Raw genomic sequence first — 20,049 nt, 5'->3', positions numbered from 1 at the left:
AATATTCAGGGTAGGGGGCTCAAGGCAGGGGACTGGAGGGTATAGGCATGAGTGCAGGGGGTCAAGGGCACCATTTTTGGGGATAGGCAGGTTGCAGCAGCACATATCAGTCTCTGTGTGTTGTTTTTTTCTCCTTCCTCTGACTCTCAGCAAGCAAGGAAAAGTGCAGAGTCTGCTGCATTCCTCTTGCTCTTGGCTGTCCCGGTGAGGAACACAGCAGATTCTGAACTTTCTCTCGCTAGCAAGAGTCAGAGGAAGCAGGAAAGAGAAAAAAAGCAACACAAAGGAACCACCACTATGTGTGGCTGCAGCCTCCCACCCTCCAAAATGGTGGCAGAGAGTTCAGCCCCTTTACCTCATCTGCTAAGCACGGCAGCCAGTTGGAAGCCTTGGGAGCCAGATAGAGAGTGCTCTATCCCCCCCACTGCAGGTAAGTGCCACAACCAGACGGCTTCTTGCTGGAACACTGCGCTGGGGCGCACCAGTCTACTTTCACCCTTTCATACCGGCAGTCTTTGCTTATAGGAAGTTTAGACCAGGATCAGCAAAGGCTGCTGTAAATTAGAACCAAAGTGGTTCTGATGGCTGAATGAGTGACTTTTAAACAAGTCATGTCCACATTATGCCTCAGTCTGACCAACATTATCAATCTCTGTTGCTGGAGTCACATTTTATTCGTATGCATACAGATTTATTAAATAACAAAGGCACTGAATATATAAAATATACTGAATATACAATATTCTGCTCTGCACTGATTAGGCCTCAACTGGAGTATTATGTCCAATTCTGGGCAACACATTTCGGGCTCGTCTACATTGGCCCCTTTTCCGGAAGGGGCATGTTAATTTCACAAGTCGTAATAGGGAAATCCGCGGGGGATTTAAATATCCCCCACGGCATTTAAATAAAAATGTCCGCCGCTTTTTTCCGGCTTTTAGAAAAGCCGGAAAAGAGCGTCTACACTGGCCCCGATCCTCCGGAAAAAGCGCCCTTTTCCGGAGGATCTTATTCCTACTTCAAAGTGTAGACGCTCTTTCTAAAAGCCGGAAAAAAGCGGCGGACATTTTTATTTAAATGCCGCGGGGGATATTTAAATCCCCCGCGGATTTCCCTATTACGACTTGTGAAATTAACATGCCCCTTCCGGAAAAGGGGCCAATGTAGACGTAGCCTTCAGAAAAGATGTGGAGAAATTGGAGAATATCTAAAGAAGAGCAACAAAAATGATTAAAGGTCTAGAAAGCATGACCCGTGTGGGAAGACTGAAAGAATTAGGTTTGTTTAGTTTGGAAAAGAGAAGACTGAGAGGGGACATGATAGCAGTTTTTGAGAACCTAAAATGTTGTTAAAAGGAGAAATGAGAAAAATCTTAATCTCTGATGACAGGACAAGAAGCAATGAGCTTAAATTGCAGCAAGGGAAGTTTCAGATGGACATTAGGAAAAAATTCCTAACTGTCAGGATGTTTAAACACTGGAATAAATTGCTTAGGGAGACTGTGGAATCTCCATCTCTGGAGATATTTAAGAACAGGTTAGACAGACACCTATCAGGGATGATCTAGATGGTGCTGCTGTGTGGGCAGGGGACTGGACTTGATGGCTTCTTGAGGTCCCTCCCAGTTATAGAGTTCTATGATTTACTTGTGAAGATCTAGAGCAAACATTGGGCCATAGGTATATCAGGTGTGCCAAAAAAATCACCTGTTTCTTGTTGCTGACAAATTCTTGCATTCAAAAGTGTAACCCAAATGCTCACACATTACATGCACCTACAATTCTTGCTTTGTACACATCAGTGTAGCGTTCTCTGCCCATAACTGGTGTGTATATTTTAAATCACACACTTGGCTTAAAATGTTGCCATTATTTATTATAAACTTATGTAACAAGAGGAGGGAGGCTTATTTTACAGTGATTTGGTTTCTCAGCAGTAGTCTGGAGAGAAAATTTACAGAGATAAGAGACTGCCATGGGAAGAGGGATGAGCCTGGCTATCATAAGGGTAAAATTATTTGACAGCAGGTCACTGAATAGATTTTAATTTATGAGACCTGCTTGTAGGTGACTCAGGGTATGTCTACACTAGAAAGTTAGTTCGAACTAACGGACGTTAGTTCGAACTAACTTTCCTATGCGCTACACTAGTGCTCCGCTAGTTCGAATTTGAATCGAACTAGCGGAGCGCTTAGTTCGAACTAGGAAAACCTCATTTTACGAGGACTAACGCCTAGTTCGAACTAGCTAGTTCGAACTAAGGGCTGTGTAGCCCTTTAGTTCGAACTAGTGGGAGGCTAGCCCTCCCCAGGTTTCCCTGGTGGCCACTCTGGCCAACACCAGGGAAACTCTATGCCCCCCTCCCGGCCCCGGACCCCTTAAAGGGGCACGGGCTGGCTACGGTGCCCGTGCCAGGTGCAAGCCTGCCAGCACCCAGCTAGCAGACCCTGCACCTGGCACGGCACAGAGCCACCCACCCGATGCCTCCCAGCCCACCCCCTCTTGCCGGGACCAGGCTGGCGGCTCCCGGGAGCTTGCCCTGGACCGCAAGAGGCGGGCACCTTCCTGGGCTAGTGCGGACATCGTGGACCTCGTCCACGATCTCCGCACTAGGCACAGGAAAGTGGCCGTCTAGGGCAGGAGAGCTGCCAGCCTGGCCACCCAGGAGCAGGTGTGCATGAAAATCAAGGGGGTCCACTGAGACCCCCGACCCTGAGCCCTGAGCTTACAATGGCCGTCCTGGGTCAGACCAAAGGTCCATCTAGCCCAGTAGCCTCTCTGCCAACAGCGGCCAACCCTAGGGACCCTGGAGGGGATGGACCGAAGACAATGACCAAGCCATTTGTCTCGTGCCATCCCTCTCCAGCCTTCCACAAACTTTGGGCAGGGACACCACTCCTACCCTCTGGCTAATAGGACTCCATGGACCCAACCTCCATCACTTGATCTCACTTCCCTTTAAACTCTGTTCTAGTTCTAGCCTTCACAGCCTCCTGCAGCAAGGAGTTCCACAGGTTAACTATTTGCTTTGGGAAGAAGAACAACTTTCTCTTACTAGTTTCAAGCCTGCTACCCATTCCTTTCCTTTGGTGTCCTCTAGTCCTTCTTTATGGGAACTCAGGAAGAACTTTTCTGAATGCACCCTCTCCACCCAACCCCTGCTTTTAGAGACCTCTATCCTGTCCCCCCTCCGTCTCCTCTTTTCTAAGCTGAACAGTCCCAGTCTCTGTAGCCTCTCTTCATCTGGGACCTGTTCCCAACCCCTGATCATGTTAGTTGCCCTCCCCTCTCCCAGCCTTTCTCTTCCCCTCTCCCACCTCCTTTTCCCAGTCTCCCCCAGTTTTTTTCAATAAAGACAGAGTCAATGTTGGAAGAAACATTAGCTTTATTTTGTACATCAATAAGAAGGGGGGCTAGGGAAGGGCAAGTGGAAGAAGGTGAGGGAGGAATGGGGCACGAGCCCCCGATGGGGAGGACTGGGCTGGCTCTGCGGGCTTCTGGGGGTGGAAGCTCTCCTGCAGCCCCCCAATTACTCCCTCTCCCCAGATGGCAGCCTGCGGCAAGTGCAGCCGGGCTGATGGCCGAGTGGTGTGATGTGCCCAGTGTGGGCACTCAGGGCACTCCAAGCCAGAACTTCTTTGCAAGCGGGGCACCCCTTAGAACTGTGTGTCCGGGGTGGGGGTCGGGACCCTTTAAGCGCAGCCCTCGGCTAGCCTGAGACAGTATCTCCACGCTCTAAGTCCTCCTTTTATGCCCTGCCGGCACTGCTTCCGGCCATCATTAAGCCCTGTTCAGAGTCCACTCAATGTGGACTTACTAGTTCGAACTAGCAAAACGCTAGTTCGAACTAGTTTTTAGTTCTAGATGCGTTAGTTCGAACTAGCTTAGTTCGAATTAACTAATTCGAACTAAGTTAGTTCGAACTAGCGCTGTAGTGTAGACGTACCCCCAGATACTAAACTATACATCAGGTTTGGGCAATAATTTTTGGTGCAGGGGGGTCACTCCAAGATTTCGGTACATGATCAAAGGCTGCACTTTTCTGTGGAGGGGGTGCAGGGTCTAGGTTGGAGGTTGGGTGCAGAAGGGCGCATGGGGTAAGGGACTGGGATGCAGGAGATGGTGCGAGGTCTTAGAGGGAGTTTAGGTGGAGGAGGGGGTTGTGACCTGGGTCAGGGGATTGGAGTGTAGAGTCAGGGAGGGAGTGTGGGTGCAAGAGAGGGTTCCAGCCTGGGGGGAGGGATGTAGGAGGGGGTAGAAGGTCAGGGAGGGAGTTGTCACCTGGGGCAGGGGGTGCAGAGGGTTTGGATGGTGATCTGGGGAGGGAGTTGGGGGTGAAGGAGGGGCAGGGGTGCCAGAGGCAGGCACTGGCTGGGAGGAGTTTACCTAAGTGTCTCCTGCCCAGCAGGCTGCAGCACCTGCAAGGCAGCACCAGCCCACGCTGCTCCCCCCACGTGGCTCTCAACTTGTCCTGGGGGAACAGGCTTGCGCTGCCCCAGTCTTTCAGGCAAATCTCTCAGTTCCAATTAGGTGGCTGTTTCCACCCAATAGGATCTGAGAGATTGTGCTAGGGGCAGGGAGATCGCACAAAGCCTCCCCTTCTCTGCAGCGCAGGGAGACACAGGGACTGTGTTTTAAACTGCTGCAGTTGTGTGCCTGAGGGTCCTGGCAGGCGGGTCCGCGGGCTGGATCCAGTGGCGTGGCAGGCCAGACTTGGCCTCATGCCGTATTTTGCCCAGCCCTGCTATACAATATATAAAACCACAATTCATTGTGGAAGAGGTATAAACCAGAGGATTAGCCCCACTGTCATTAAAAATTCTGTAGCACTTCTTGCAGAATAAAATTGTTAGCCTTCTGTTCAGCTAAATTCTAACTGGGATCATATATTCTGTGAATCTGAATTACCCATAGTAGTTTTAACAGTATATGGTTACTCTCCCTAACTTTGTAGTGTTGGTGATGGTGGCTGCAGCTGCATTTTGGCAATGGGTGAAGCATTCCCTATGTAATGTGTACTGCACGCCAAACCTTCTAACATGATTAAGCAAATCTAGATGACTTCAGAGCAGTTTGGCCTTGACTTCAGATCAAGCAGAAGTTTGTATGTGATTTTTGAAACTGTGGAGTATTTAATGATATCTCTTGGGATGAAAGGGCTTATGTAAATCTACAGTATATATTACCATCATGTATACAAACGGTTAGTACTTTCTGGGGACAGGCCTATATAATGGAGAGAAAGTTGCATTCATGTTTTTATGCTAATGGATTATTTTGAGAATGACCTACTCCAATGCCAAGAGCGACATGCACTCAAGCAACTGTTTATTTTCTCATTTAGCATAAAGATGTAAATCTTTGGAGGACAGTTATTTGCAATTTTGATTACCATTCATGGGGGCAAAAGGTTACTCGAGTACATCCCGTTTGGATCTACAAGGGTATGTCTACACATCAAAGTTAATTCAAAATAACTTTACTATTGTCTACACAGCCAAACTGCTATTTTGAAATAAATTCAAAATAGCAGAGCACTTATTTCAAATTTGATAAACCTCATTCTACGATGAATAACGCCAAATTTGAAATAGATAATTCGAAATAAGTGCTGTGTAGATATTATTTCAAAATAGGGGGTGTCCAGCCTTCCCAGGGTGCCCTAGTGGCCACTCCAGCCTCAAACAAGAACACTCCTCTCCCTCCCTCCCCCTCCCCAGAGCCCTTAAAGGAGTTGACTCTGGCCATAGTGCCTGGGCCAGCTCCAAGCCTGCCAACCCAGAGCCAGCAGTCACTGCCCCTGACCCAGTGGCCCCAAAACATGAGCCAGCAAGCCACTGGCAGCCAGCCCTCCACCGCTCCCCAGGAACAGCCTGTCAGCTCCCAGGAGCCTGACAGGGCCTGGAGAAGGCGGATGCCTTCCTGGTCTAGGGTGGAGATCAGGGTGGACATTACTCAGGTTTGGGGGGGGATAACCCCAATGTCCATGATTTCTGCACTGGACGAAGGAACGTGGCTGTCTATGACAAGATAGCTGCCAGCCTGGCCACCAAAGGCCACATGCGAACCCAGGAGCAGGTTCGCATGAAAATCAAGTTGGTCCAGCAAGACCCCCAACCCTGAGCTTCCCCTCCCCCTTCTTCCCCTTGGTTCCCCCTTCCATCTCCCTCCTCCCAGGTTTCCCCTTCCCCTCTCCCACCCTCTTTCCTCCCCTCTCCTACCTCCTTTCTCCAGTCTCACCAGTTTCATCCCTCCCCCCCCCCATTTTGTTAAATAAAGAGAGTTTGTGTTTATGAAAATACGTGTACTTTATTTGACATCAGGAAGGGGGGCTGGGAGGGTAAGTGGAATGAAGTGGGGGAGGAATGAGGCACAAGCCCAGTGGGGCAGACCAGGAAGGCTCTTAGTGCTCCTCAGTGTGGAAGCTCTCCCACAGGGCCTCCTGGATACTGACAGCCCCCTGATGGACCTCCTGGATGGCAGCCTGCAGAAAGTGCAGCCAGGCTCACAGCAACGCATTCACGAGAAGCACCAGAGTGCCCAAGGGCCGCTCCGGCTTCATGTTGCAGAGTGCTGTGGTGTCCCGAGTGAGGGCAACCAGAGCTCGCATAGACACAAATGCTTTGCTGTCCCTCATCAAGGTAGGCAAGCAAGCAGGGAAAGCTGAGAACCGGCTGCCCCGGGTGGGGGTCCCTTTAAGCACAAGCCTCAGATAGCCTCAGGCAGCAGCCAGGGCTGGCTTTAGGAAGTGTGGAGCCCAATTCGAACAGTTTTGGCGCCTCCCCCCCATCCAGGATTTTTTTGTTGAGAAAAAAAAAGCACCCACACAACAAAGAACAACCACACACAAATATCAGTAGATCTGATCTGATCTGAAGTACATCTGATCAAAATGTATATCAATATGTATATCATTTAAAAAAAAAAATGCCATCCTCTATTATGCAAAATTTTACACAAAATTAAATCAGTTGCCTTAAGTGTAGGTCAAATATTTTCAATTGCAAACTATCCAATCTTTTCAATAAAGTTTAAAGTTTGATTTTTAAAAAGTTACCACAGAGCGTTGCAGTTTTCTGTTACGATTTACTTTATAGCAAGTAAAGCAAAATACTTTTGCTAAGTAAATAGCAAAAATGGAGTCTTTGTTAAGAAAGTGTCAGTTCTGTGGTCAAATTCCAGTCCTTAGTGATTTCAGCACCACTGGTTTCACTAGCTAATATGGTACTTCACCACCACTGCCTTCTTTGCACTGCCATTCAACACATTGCCTGCATGTTGAGTCCAAGGTCAGTCTACACAAGATTTTATCAGTGATTGTTGCTCAAGCGATCACTGAGACAAGACAAGGACTCTCAATTGATTTTAGTCAGCTCTGCCTTTAAACACTGGGGCTACGTCTACACTGGCATGATTTTCCGGAAATGCTTTTAACGGAAAAGATTTCCGTTAAAAGCATTTTTGGAAGAGCGCGTCTAGATTGGCAGGACGCTTTTCTGCAAAAGCACTTTTTGCGGAAAAGCGTCCGTGGCCAATCTAGACACGCTTTTCCGCAAAAAAGCCCCGATCGTCATTTTCACGATCGGGGCTTTTTTTGCAGAAAAGAAATCTCTGCTGTCTACACTGGCCCTTTTGCACAAAAGTCTTTCAGAAAAATACTTTTGCCTGAACGGGAGCAGCATAGTATTTCCGCAAAAGCACTGACAATCTTACATGAGATTGTAAGTGCTTTTGCGGAAATTCAAGCGGCCAGTATAGGCAGCTGGCAAGTTTTTCCACAAAAACAAATGGTTTTGCAGAAAAACTTGCCAGTCTAGACACAGCCTGGATGTAAAGTGTCATATATAAGTGAGGACTCCCAAATAGACTCTACACCACCAGAAATAAAACCTGTTTCCAACTTCTGTGACTTTCAGTTAGATGTGACTCACTATCCTCTGCTTAGTGTTCAAATTATGGTAGACCCTAAGCCAGGTCATATTAAGTTCAGGTCTTTTACCTTTTAATCATACGATATGGATTACAACATTTCATTCTCCCAGCTCCAAGTCTTAAGTGAATTTCGACCCAAAAGAGCCAAAATTGAGCACCTAGACACAGCAAGTGTGTCTACTGATCTCTGTGGCAAAGTAGGTATGTCTATATAAATAAGGTCTGCTCATGAAGCCTTTTCCTACAGTTGATTAACAGATGGCAGTAGATAGCTCATTCAGACCACTGGCTGATAACAGTTAGTCACCCTGACCAGTCATTAACCAGAGTCATGGACTCACCCTACTCTCCATTCTCTCTATGATTCTCTGAAGACCTGTGAAAAAAAAGGAGGGTGGAAAGGGAAACCAAAGGGCGAGACCTCTCTAAATTCACCAATCAAAGAGCAGTATTGCCAACCCAAAAATCATAAGGAACACCTACACAAAGTTATGAGAATGGTCTACAAAAATAGCATCACCCTGTCCCCCCTCCCACTGACACCTCCCCTCCTGCCCTTTTCCTCATTGTCTATACTTGGCCCCCTGGCATTTGTCTCTCCTCCAGCCTGTCTCTTGGTACCTTCCCCTTTCTTCCCCCTCCCCCTCTCCACAAGCCTCTTCCTCTCTCCCCCCTCTCCTTCGTACAAGCCCCTCCTTCTCTGCACAAGCCTCTTCCTCTCTCCCCCTTTCCTCCCCTCCATACAAGCCCCTTCCTCTCCCACCCCGTCCAAGTCCCTGCCCCTCCCACTGCTCCTGCTCCCCTACCTTCTACTTTCTGACTTCTGCGGGACCGGACTGCGAACTGCGTGTGCCGTGGCGGCGGCGTTGCACTTTTCAGTTTTAAAATCCCAGGTGTGACGTTACGTCACGCCCAGGCGTCTCCACGCCCACCTGCAACAGTGCGCAAGGCAGCAGCAGTCGGCAGCGTGCACAGCGCAGGTAAGGGGGAGCCAAGCTGAGGGAGCCAACTTCCGGATGCAGGGCGGAAGTTGGGCGTGGGGTCTGAGTCAGCCAAATCAGCTTAAGGCTGGCCCTAGCAGCAGCCACACAAATAAACTCCTGACCTGATGCCCTGCTGGACCTGGTTCTGGCCGGCCTTCAATGCAATTCAGTGTCCACTCAGTGTGGACGTGCTACTTCGAAATAGTAAAGCGCTATTATTGTGTGTTATTTCAAAATAAGCTATTTCAAATTATCTATTTTGAAATAAGATATTTCGAAATAAAACTGTAGTGTAGACATACCCTAAGAGAATAGACCCCATTGTTGCAATATTAAGAAAAGTCTATCAAGTGATTGTGAAACTAGCATGCAGGGTAGTGAAGATGCTAGCTATTGGACCCATCTGTTCTCTGCTATTCTATAGTAACCAGAAACATTCATCCCTATGAGCTTATATCATCAGATCAAATCAGAGCTACCTGGCTTGCCCAGAAAGGTATCTCCTATACTTTTTTTATAGCAATATAAGCCAGCAGAAGTAATACATGCCCAATGGACGTCTAGACTGGGCCAAATGTTAGAAAAAAAACCCTCTTTCAAAAGCCCCCTTCGTCCTCATAAAACGAAGAATACAAGGGCTTCTGAAAGAGCGCATTTGCTCTTCTGTGAAAAAAAGTGGAAGAGCAAACACATTCCCTGGACATGGTGGAGTTTTTTCGGGATACCGTATCCCAAAATGCCCCCACAGTCTAACCGTACCCCAGTATTTAAAAATAAACTGTTTTCATTAAGTTACATATTTCTCACAACTGCTGTTATTTTCCGATCATTTTAACAGAGCTGTAATATATTACTTTATGGCAACTTCACAAAGCTTATTTCACAGCTTGCCAGAACTGAATTTTATTGACTGCTTATTCTGGTTCCTTCTCTTCCTCATTCCAGCTTCTCTCCATACAGGTGCTACAGATTTCTCTTTCATCTCTTCCTTGGTCTCTTGTTACCTTTCTTTCTTCCATCCTTTTATCTGCAGTTATCTCCCTAATCATCTCTTCCTTGGTTTTTTTGTCCTTTTTTTTAATAACTAGATTCTTATCTCTCTCTTCATATACAGAGGAACAGTGGATCAGCCCTGATATATTCTAAACCAGAAGTTTAAAAAACCCAGTAACTGTTTATGGATATCTCGTGCTTTAAGTTTGCAGTTCCAGATGCAGCTTGTGAAGTTGTTCTTTAACTTGACCATTGCTATAACATTGGGACTGTAACAAATGGGAAATAAAAAGAAAAAGCTTGCTTTGCTTATCCAGTCTTGGCTTGCATGACTTCACTTATACCTGATATGATAATGATAATGGGAGAATTGGAAGATCTGATTCTTTCACTGAATTTCACCTCTTCAGTTCTATGATTATATGATCTCTCCTATACCTGTTTTTTTGGAGAAGGGATAGCCCATGTCTCTAAATTCTAATCCGCACTCACAAAGAGATGGATCCAATGGTCTTGTGTTTTCCATCTCCTCTTACAACGCTATACTCCTGTCACATGGACCTAGGAAGCAGATAACCTCCAGCCTCCAGTAATCACTGTCACTATAGGAGAAATGGGCTTGGAGACACTACAGAAGATAAAGGGATATGGTTCTAATCCTAGCCATAGAAACACAAAAAGGGGGAAAAGATTACAGTAATTCAATTAATGAAAAAGCTTCTTAAAAAGATCTCTCTATACTCCTAAGCCTCCATTCTGTCTTGAAAGTTACTTCAGCTTCTCTATTTACTTACATGAATGAATGTTCCTCGTACCTCATACTCTTCTTTAAATCCATAGCCCTGTCCTCGTTTCATCTGGGTGATGTGCTGCAGCAAGTCGGCCACTCGGATGGCTGGCTGGAATTGTCCCCTGGGATAGGACATTTCCACTGGCTCACAGCTCCGGTATGGATGGGTCTGGATGGTTAATGTTGGCTGGGTCATCTCCCCATGGCTACTCTCTGTTTAGAGACAGGGAGGCAAAACAAGCTTTTACTTTCCAGTCTTATTCCTGTGCTGTTTGTTTTCACCCACATAAGTTAGTGCAGGTGAAATAAAGAATAGAAGGAAGTGGAAACTCTCTCTCTCTCTCTCTCTCTCTCTCTCTCTCACACACACACACACAGACTAAGACCAAAACCACATCCAGAAAGATTGGACCCACTCAAAAATCTCAGTAATCAGTTGGTGAGGCAATCAGAGACAGGAACAGAGCTAGACAGGCACAACTGTGACAGATGTAAATGGCATATCTCAAGAAATAATGCATGTTACTGTCATGAAATCTGCATAACAACTCTTTTGTTCAGAAAGGATGTCACATAAGAAAGAACAAGGTTTTCAAAAGTGACTAGTCCCCTAGTGCTCAATCTTAGATATCTTAAAAAGATCTGATTTTCAAAGAATGAGGCTCAGCATCTTACTTGGGCATCCACAAATTCAGGTACCTAAAACTGTTAGTCACTTATGAAGTAAAGCTTAGCCCTAAAATGTGCATATATTCCAGTGTATGAAGTATAATGTAATCTGGAAAAACAACAACATTGCACAGAAATATAGCTATCCTGCACTTATATGGCAACTCTGCCATGAAGCCTCTAGAGGTTTCATGCCAGTCCCAAGCCTAGATAAAGGAGGAGGGTTAGTCAGATGAGTGTTGATGTGCTGATTGCAAAACAACAATACAAATGAAATCTGATGCCAGTATGACTAACTGATAAAAGACCACGGCTCAGACATCGCCTGGATAAACCAGGTCCACAATACCAATCGAGTGATCGGGTTTGGGAGGAAGATGAAGAGAAGCTAGCGAGAACAGTGTAGGTGCTAAATGAGGAAGGGAAGCAGTATGGATAGATTATGAAGATTGATAAAATGAAGACAATGGTATTTGGAGATAAGGAAATAGGAAGGAAGATCACTGTAGATGGGATTGAATTAGAGAACGTAGAGAAGTTCACGTATTTGGAGAGCAACATGTCATATAATCTAGACTGTAAGAAGGAAATAGCGACTAGAATAGCAAAATTAAGAGTGAGTTTGAAGGCGATGGATAAGATCTGGAAAGGTAAAGTGGTTAGCTTAGGAACAAAGCTGAGCATCTTGAAAATGTCTGTGTTTAGCAGCATTTTGTACAGATGTGAGACATGGATGATAACAAAAGATTCAAAGAGAAGGATATTGACATCTGAGAGGAGTTACAGAAAGATCCTGAGAATAGGATGGATGCAGAATGTCACCAAGGAGGAATTATATAGGAAGCTACGGCCGAAAGAGAACCTACTGCAGAAAGGTTATACAACGGAAGTTACAGCTATTCAGGCATATCTGCAGAATGAATAACGAGTGAAAAGATACAGCTGAAAGAGAACCTACTGCAGAAGGTTATACAGAGGAAGTTACAGCTATTCGGGCATGTCTGCCGAATGAACAAGCAGTGAAAATGTAAGACCCTGGTATTGGCATAATGGAACAGGAGAGGCAGACCCCACAGAGAATGGGTAGATGATATAGTACATTGGTGCAGAGCTAGTCTACAGAAACTAAGCCACTCCGCACTGGACAGGGAAAGATGGAAGGAAATAGTCAGGGAGGCATTGGACACCAACAGGCATTGAGCCCACGGTTGTTGTTGATGATGATGACTTATATGGCAGAAATGTAAATTTATCAGAAAAATGTATCTCTTCAAAAGAAATTGATTTGGAAAATCGCTCCAAAACTAAGGGTATGTCTACACTAGCCCCCTAGTTCGAACTAGGAAGGCTAATGAGGGCGACCGAAATTGCAAATGAAGTTCGGGATTTAAATATCCCGCACTTCATTAGCGTGTTCCCAGGTGGTTGCCATTTTGGAAATTGACTAGCCCGGAAGAACTGCCCGCGTATACACGTGGCAGCGAAGGGCGATTCCGAAATAAACCCCTTACTTCGAATTACCAGTTAAACCTCATGGTTTAAACTATTGGAATGAGGTTTAACTGGCAATTCGAAGTCAGGGGTTTATTTCGGAATCGCCCTTCTCTGCCACGTGTAGTCGGAATCATGGCAGTTCTTCTGGGCTAGTCAATTTCCAAAATGGCGACTGCCCAGGAACATGCTAATGAAGCATGGGATATTTAAATCCCACGCTTAATTTTGGTCGCCCTCATTAGCCTCCCTAGTTCGAACTAGGGGGCAAGTATAGACATACCCAAAGTGAATTGTAGTTTCATGTATTCACAGAGAACCCCAAGAGTGTTTCACAATTCACCTAGCAGACAATAGAACAGAAAATTCTGTCAGCAGATGATCACCAATCAGGACTTTTCTATTTAACCACAGAAGTTTTCCTTATATGCAACATCTAGCTTGTAATTCTTTGTTTCCAAACAGAGATGACTGAATTTAATCATTGACTTAATCATGATTTATCTTAGCACTCTGTTAGGGATATTCTAAGGCTCTTAGTCATTTGCATTAGTTGCTACTAACACTATTACCACATTCACATAACTAATATATTGCTTTTTCTCTCCAGAATGATCCACAGTGAATGGAGACTGTATATAAAGGGATCACTTGCTCACTATGCAAAGGGATACAAATGAGAAGCTATTCCTTGTTCTCCTTGTTAGATTTGTTTTCCCAATGCATCTTTTCCTCATCTATTTCCTATTAGTCTCCCATAATGGAGAGATTATTTTGATGGCAAGCTATTTCAGACACAACAACAAAACAGCAGCTTTTTAGATGGGACAAAGAAAACAAACTAATCTACCCTAAACTTGAGATCAATTTTAGGGAGGTGACTATAATTACACAAAGGCTACGTCTAGACTGGCATGATTTTCCGCAAATACTTATAATGGAAAAGTTTTTCAGTTAAAAGCATTTGCGGAAAAGAGCGTCTAGATTGGCATGGACACTTTTCCGCAAAAGCACTTTTTGCGGAAAAGCATCTGTGCCAATCTAGATGTGGTTTAGCGCAAGAAAGCCCCGATCACCATTTTTGTGATCGGGGCTTTTTTGCGCAAAACAATACCGCGTTGTCTACACTGTCCCTCTTGCGCAAAAGCATTTGTGCAAGAGGGCTTTTGCCCAAAAGGGAGCAGCATAGTATTTCCGTAAGAACACTGACAATCTTACATGAGATAGTCAGTGTTCTTGCAGAAATTCAAGTGGACAGTGTAGACAGCTGGCAAATCTAGATGCAGCCAAACTGCCAGTTTAGATGCAGCCAAGTCTTTCCAGTCTAGATGCAGCCAAACTGAATTGGCTAGAAGAACAGGGTAAACTCTATATGGAAGTTTTGAACATAAGCAAGTTAGGATTCTCTTTCTCTCATTGGAAAGGCAGATAACAACATAGAACTCCTTTCCAAACAGGAAAACAATTCTTAAGCAGCCTTAGTGGTATCTAGGAGAGAAGGGGGGGCAAGATTTCAAGACAGACATTAGAGATAGTTTGGGCTGAAGTTACAAATATATTGGAGTGGGGGGAAAAGATACCACCACTGGATACATTATCAGGAAGAGGACAGGCCTATGCTAAGCTCTGATGACAAAAGTAGTTTGATCATCAAAGATGCTGACCATCTTCCATTCATTTGGAGATCTACTGGAGTTACAGGTGACCAACATCTCCAAAAACCAGGTCACTGGTGTTAAGATATTTTTTTAAATCCAGGCTTCAATACAGCAAAATGCACGCAACACATAAAAGTACAAATTTGTCTTAAGGAAAACTACCATTAAATGTGGAATTTAAGGAAGAATAACAGTTAAACATTTGAATAATAATTATAGTACTGTTACTAATTACAATGTGAGAACTCTGAACAGAGGGAATTTCAAGGCATATTAGTTTTCCGAGCTAGATTTGTTTTCCCAATGTATTTTTCTTCACCTATTTCCTATTAACCTCCCATAATGGAGAGGAGACTATTTTGATGGCAAGTTATTTCAGACAGATGTACTATGCTTAATTTCCATTATTACTACAAACCCAATTTCACAACTGGCTTCTCTGAGGAATCTACAAATAATGCTACATTTTTATCAGCCCCAATTAGAAAACATTATGATATCTCTATATGAGAGGGAGCCTTAAAATTAATGTGCTGTTCCATTGCTAGTATAACAAAGACATACTGAGACCACAGGTTACTTGTAAAATGTAAATCAAATCCAGTTGCCCTTTCAGAGCTCGTCACCAAACCCTTAATTTCTGGGCTATTTAATCTTTTTTTCCTATAACTATTCTTGCAGGGGTGTCAGCCAAATAATTTTATGTACTTTTGTTTTAAGTAATTTCCTCCACATAGGGCCAGCAATGCACTGCAGTCTTCAAGTAGAGGTTCCTGCGATGTGGACAATGACATCCCAAGATTTGTATGTATTTGTCCCAACAGAAATGCATTTCCTGAGGCAGTGTGTCTTAAACTGTGTTCCGTGGCATGCAGTTGGAGGTGTGCCGCAGAGAACAAAAGAATTCAAAATGGCTGCCCTTAAAGGGACAGGCAGCCTTTTTTTCCTCAATAACTTTCCCCCCGACCCTTTTTACCCCAGACCTTTTTTTTTTTTTAATATTGTTTGGTGTTCCTCAGTCTTAAAAAGTTTAAGAAACACTGTCCTAAGAGCTTGTCCAAAAGGAGTTTTAGATCAAGCTAGGGTTAGAGCATAGCTATGCACTAATTAGCTATGTGGACTCTGCTACTGAACCCAGAAAGTTCCCTAGTGCACTCTGATATGTGCAATGATGAATTTTCCATGCTCACTAGGAACAAACTGTAGGAACTAACAGGGATGAAGAACTAATTTGGCTTTTTTTGTGCCTGAAGTTCTTTGTGTGGACTCCATGTCCATCTCTGGGAGGAGAAGTTGACCTAGTTATTTGTGTGAACTCATAGCTACATCCAGAGTGTTTTATACCAAGAGAAAAAGGGTTTGAATCTTCTTCACATAAATAAATTCGTTTTTATGAAGTGAGTCAAATGTTCTACTGTTCCTTCTCTATCTAATCACCCCTCGACGCTGAGCCTAAGCATGGCTAATGAAGCACTCAAGGAAGGCACTTCACCGTATCTCATGATATGTTGTTTACAATAATTTTATAAACAATTTCAATATGCTCTAGAACAGAAGAGAGGTAGCAAGCAAATGCTCATCTCTAACTAGGGCAATCAACCAAAAGGGTCTTTGAAATGCAATACAGACAGGTTTTCTTCTACCAGCAGGGAGCAGAAATAAAATGTACTGTGTTGCTTATGGCACTGTAATTACAAGAAAAAGAAACAAAAATAACATTCCCATTGCAAATTTACACTTCTGATAGTCATTGGTACACTCAACATGGGCCATACCCCCAGGACAGATTGCACGGGGTTCGAAGCAGCGGGGATTTAAAAATGGCGGCTCCCCGCTTATGCTAATGAAGCCCGGGAAATTCAAATCCCGGGCTTCATTAGCAAGTGCGGAATGCATACATTACCCCGCTAGTTCGAACTAGCGGGGTAGTGTAGACATACCCCCAGGTAGATTCGTGTCTCTGGAGGCCAGACGGGTGAGGAGGAGCCGGCCCCAAGAGAAAGCCAACTGGGGTGAGACGCGGAGTGATATCATCACCCCACGACCGGAGGAGGCGGGGACAGAACTGGCAGGGGAATCAAAAGGGCCGGAACGGCCAACTGAAGGGGAGCAAGCGTCTGGGAGCTGGGGAGCGTTGAGCGAGCGGCGAGAGCCGGTGAATGTTGGGCGAACACACCAACCTGGCGGTACACACCCCAGCCGCTTTCAGGGTCCGGAGTCGGGACCCCGGGAAAGGGGTGCGGCTGTCCTCCCTTCCTGCCGGACCACAGAGCAAGCGGTCCGACCCTCCCTGCCCCGGGCAGCAGCGGGCCGCTTTGGAGGATTGACTGACAGTACTGGGGCACAGAGACCTAAGAGCACGGGTGCTAAAGGGTTAACTAGGGGCAGGCAATCCCAATGATGAGAGGGTTGTAAGCCTGAGGAGGAGCCCGCACCCTGACAGACATCTTCTTCTTAAACCCTTGTACTCCGAGTGGATCATAGGTCATCTACAAATCTCCTCCACTTTACTCTGTCTCGAAACAAAAGTTCCAGCTGACTCCAGGAGTACCCCTAGGAGTGCCTAGCCATCCCCACTTTCTTCTCTTGATTTGAACGTCAAGTGGTTCTCTGTTCCAAAGCCCCTCATTTGTGACATAGTCTTGCTATTTGATGTGAAGGATGTAGCTCAGGCATCTGTTTATGAATGTCTGTAGCTTGTGATTTGAAGACTTTTTAGTATGCCAGGTCATACAAGAGCACACTTCACATTTGCACATAAGAACATAAAAACGGCAATACTGGGTCAGACCAAAGGTCCATCTAGTCCATTATTCTGTCTGCTGACAACAGCCAGGTGCCCCAGAGGGAGGGAACACAACAGCTAATCCTCACGTGATCCCTCTCCTATCACCCATTTCCAGACACCATTCCTACCCATCCTGACTAATAACCATTGATGGACCTAACCTCCATGAATCTATCTAATTCTTATTTGAACCCTGTTAAAGTCCTAGCCTTCACTATATCCTGTGGCAAGGAGTTTTGTAAGTTGACTGTGCACTCAGTGAAGAAAAACTTCCTCCTATTTGTTTTAAATCTGCTACTTATTAATTTCAATCTGTTGAGTCCTAGTTCTTATGATATGGGAAAAAGTAAATAACTTTTCCTTATTCACTTTTTCCACACCAGTCATGATTTCATAGACCTCTATCATATCCCCCCCTTAGTTTCCTCTTTTCTAAGCTGAGAAATCCCAGTCTTTTTAATCTCTCTGCATATGGGACCCATTCCAAACACCAAATCATATTTGTTGCCCTTTTCTGAACCTTTTCCAATGCCACACATTGGAAATGTGACCACATTGGAGAATGGAATGAGGACATTGCTGCCACATGAACCTTATGGCTCACCCTACTGCTTCAGAAGAAGCTTGTAGCTCAGACTCTTTGGTAGTGAGATCTCAACTGGGTTCACATTGTCATGCATTGCCCAAGTGGAATTTTTTTCCATCTGAAGGAGGCTTTCCAATGCTATAAAAGGATATGTTAGACTTGGTACAGTTGGGCTTGCTCATTCAGTCGAAATCCAAGCTCTCAGATGCAACAACTGAGGGTCTTAGTGCAATATTTGGCCCTGGTTCTGTGACAGCATGTCTGCTCAGGTGGGAAGGTTTATGGAGATCCAACAGCCTAAATTTCTTCTACTTGGAAGAGTCTATCACAGTGACTATCGCTTTGTCCTATCTAATATTGAATATGATCCTGGGGATCGGGGAATTGCTGAGAAGGCACATAATAGTCCTCAGGACCCACAGGCACAAAAGTATCCATAAGGAACTGGGGCTTTAACTTCCCATACAACAAATGTCCTTGCACTTGGTACTGTCCAGCCCATCAAACAGATCTATGGTGAAAGTTCCTCACCAGAAGAATATCAGTTCCAGAATAGATTTCCACAGAGACCACTTTTGACTGGTTATCACATTCCTGCCCAGGAAATCCATCAGGTCATTGCTGATTCCTGGTAGGTGCAGTCACTGGAGTGACTCCATGTTGATGGCACCATTCTCAGAAATTGATTGCCTCCTGGCAGAGAGGGATATGAACATCTCCCTGTTTTTCTATAAGGGTATGTCGACACTGCCACCCTAGTTCAAACTAGGGTGGCTAATGTAGGCATTCGAACTTGCAAATGAAGCCTGGGATTTAAATCTCCTTGCAGTTGGGATTTTGAAAGCTTTGTTGTGTTTTTCTGAAGGAGGACCGGATCAAGTCTTATATAATCTTCCCATTAGTCTCTAATTAAGAATCATGCAGTTCACACAGTAAATTAGCTATATTAGAAGACCACTCTGCTCCCTACCCAGAATAAAGGTGTATAACTCCAGCAAAATCGGGGCCTCTGTTTTGCCAGATGCTAAGTGCAGAGCTGAGGATGAACAGCACTTCCCAGTACACAACAGCCATAGAATAGTGATAGAAATGTAGCCGTGTTAGTCTGGGGTAGTTGAAGCAAAATGCAGGACAATGTTGTCTAGGGAGCACAGCTGTATAGGAATCCATATTAAGATTTCTCTTCAACAACATTTTGTCTTTGGAAAACTAAGAAATACAACCCTTGTGGAAAAGGGACACTTTCTCCCTCTTGAAAAAGAATCCTCTCTTCCCAAAGTCAGTATTGTGACAGATTAAATGATACAGTTATGTATGGAAAAAGTCCCTTCCAGCCTCTCTTTTTTCCTTTGCTGTTAGCTTGTATTATGGGGCATGCCTGTGTTTGTCTATATTTTTTTCCTGGTCTAACTACTGGGCTGTTGCCTGCTCAGGGTAGTGTTTAAGACAGCTGCAATAGATTTTGTTCCTGGAATGGAAAAGTTACCGCAGATAATCCAAAATGACAAGCCTGATAAATGCCAGTGGGTAGATTCTGATCATCCACACATCTGTTTTCTGATTCATAGCAGAGGAATTGCCTTTTTCAAATTCCTCACACGGTAAGCACAAGTATCCTCAAGGGAGATTCAAAACTGGTAAGCTCGTATTACTCTTATATTCAAGGTACACATATAATAAGCTTTTGAATAGAGATCTCCATTAGCCAGCTTAAAAAGTTTCTTCTGTCAATTCTGCTGTCTTTGGGTATGTCTACACTACAGCATTATTTCAAAATATCTTATTTCAAAAGAGTTCATTCGAAATAAGTTATTTCGAAATAACGCATCTACACACAAAATGCATTTTGAAATAGCATTTTGTTATTTCGAAATAGCACGTCCACACTGAGTGGCCGCTGAATCACATTTAAGGTCGGCCGGAACCAGGTCTGGCAGGGCATCAGGTCAGGAGTTATTTTGTGTGGCTGCTGCCTGAGGTTTCCCTGCTTGCTTGCCTACCTTGATGAAACAAAAGACAGGACTATGCAGCACTTTAAAGACTAGCAAGATGGTTTATTAGGTGATGAGCTTTCATGGGCCAGACCCACTTCCTCAGATCAAATTGTGGAAGAAAATTGGTATGACCATATATACCAAAGGGATACAATAAAAAAAAGTG

General features: G+C 44.7%; 1 protein-coding gene across 7 annotated transcripts in view; it reads right to left on the bottom strand.

The window, feature by feature from the left end:
• Positions 1–20,049, bottom strand: part of PTPRT (protein tyrosine phosphatase receptor type T) — a 1,030,325-nt gene that overhangs the window by 91,486 nt on the left and 918,790 nt on the right. For 4 of the 7 annotated variants that reach the window (XM_075901349.1, XM_075901347.1, XM_075901351.1 and 1 more), the window contains one exon: positions 10,702–10,910. In XM_075901349.1, the coding sequence (XP_075757464.1) occupies positions 10,702–10,910 (209 nt within the window). The remainder of the gene's footprint in view (positions 1–10,701; positions 10,911–20,049) is intronic. The other 3 variants (XM_075901354.1, XM_075901348.1, XM_075901352.1) reach the window with 1 other exon arrangement.

Source organism: Pelodiscus sinensis, chromosome 18 (genome assembly GCF_049634645.1).
Source record: "Pelodiscus sinensis isolate JC-2024 chromosome 18, ASM4963464v1, whole genome shotgun sequence".
Lineage (NCBI taxonomy): Eukaryota > Metazoa > Chordata > Testudines > Trionychidae > Pelodiscus > Pelodiscus sinensis.
Note: the sequence above shows the minus strand (reverse complement) of the source record. Positions and strands in the feature narration are given on the sequence as shown.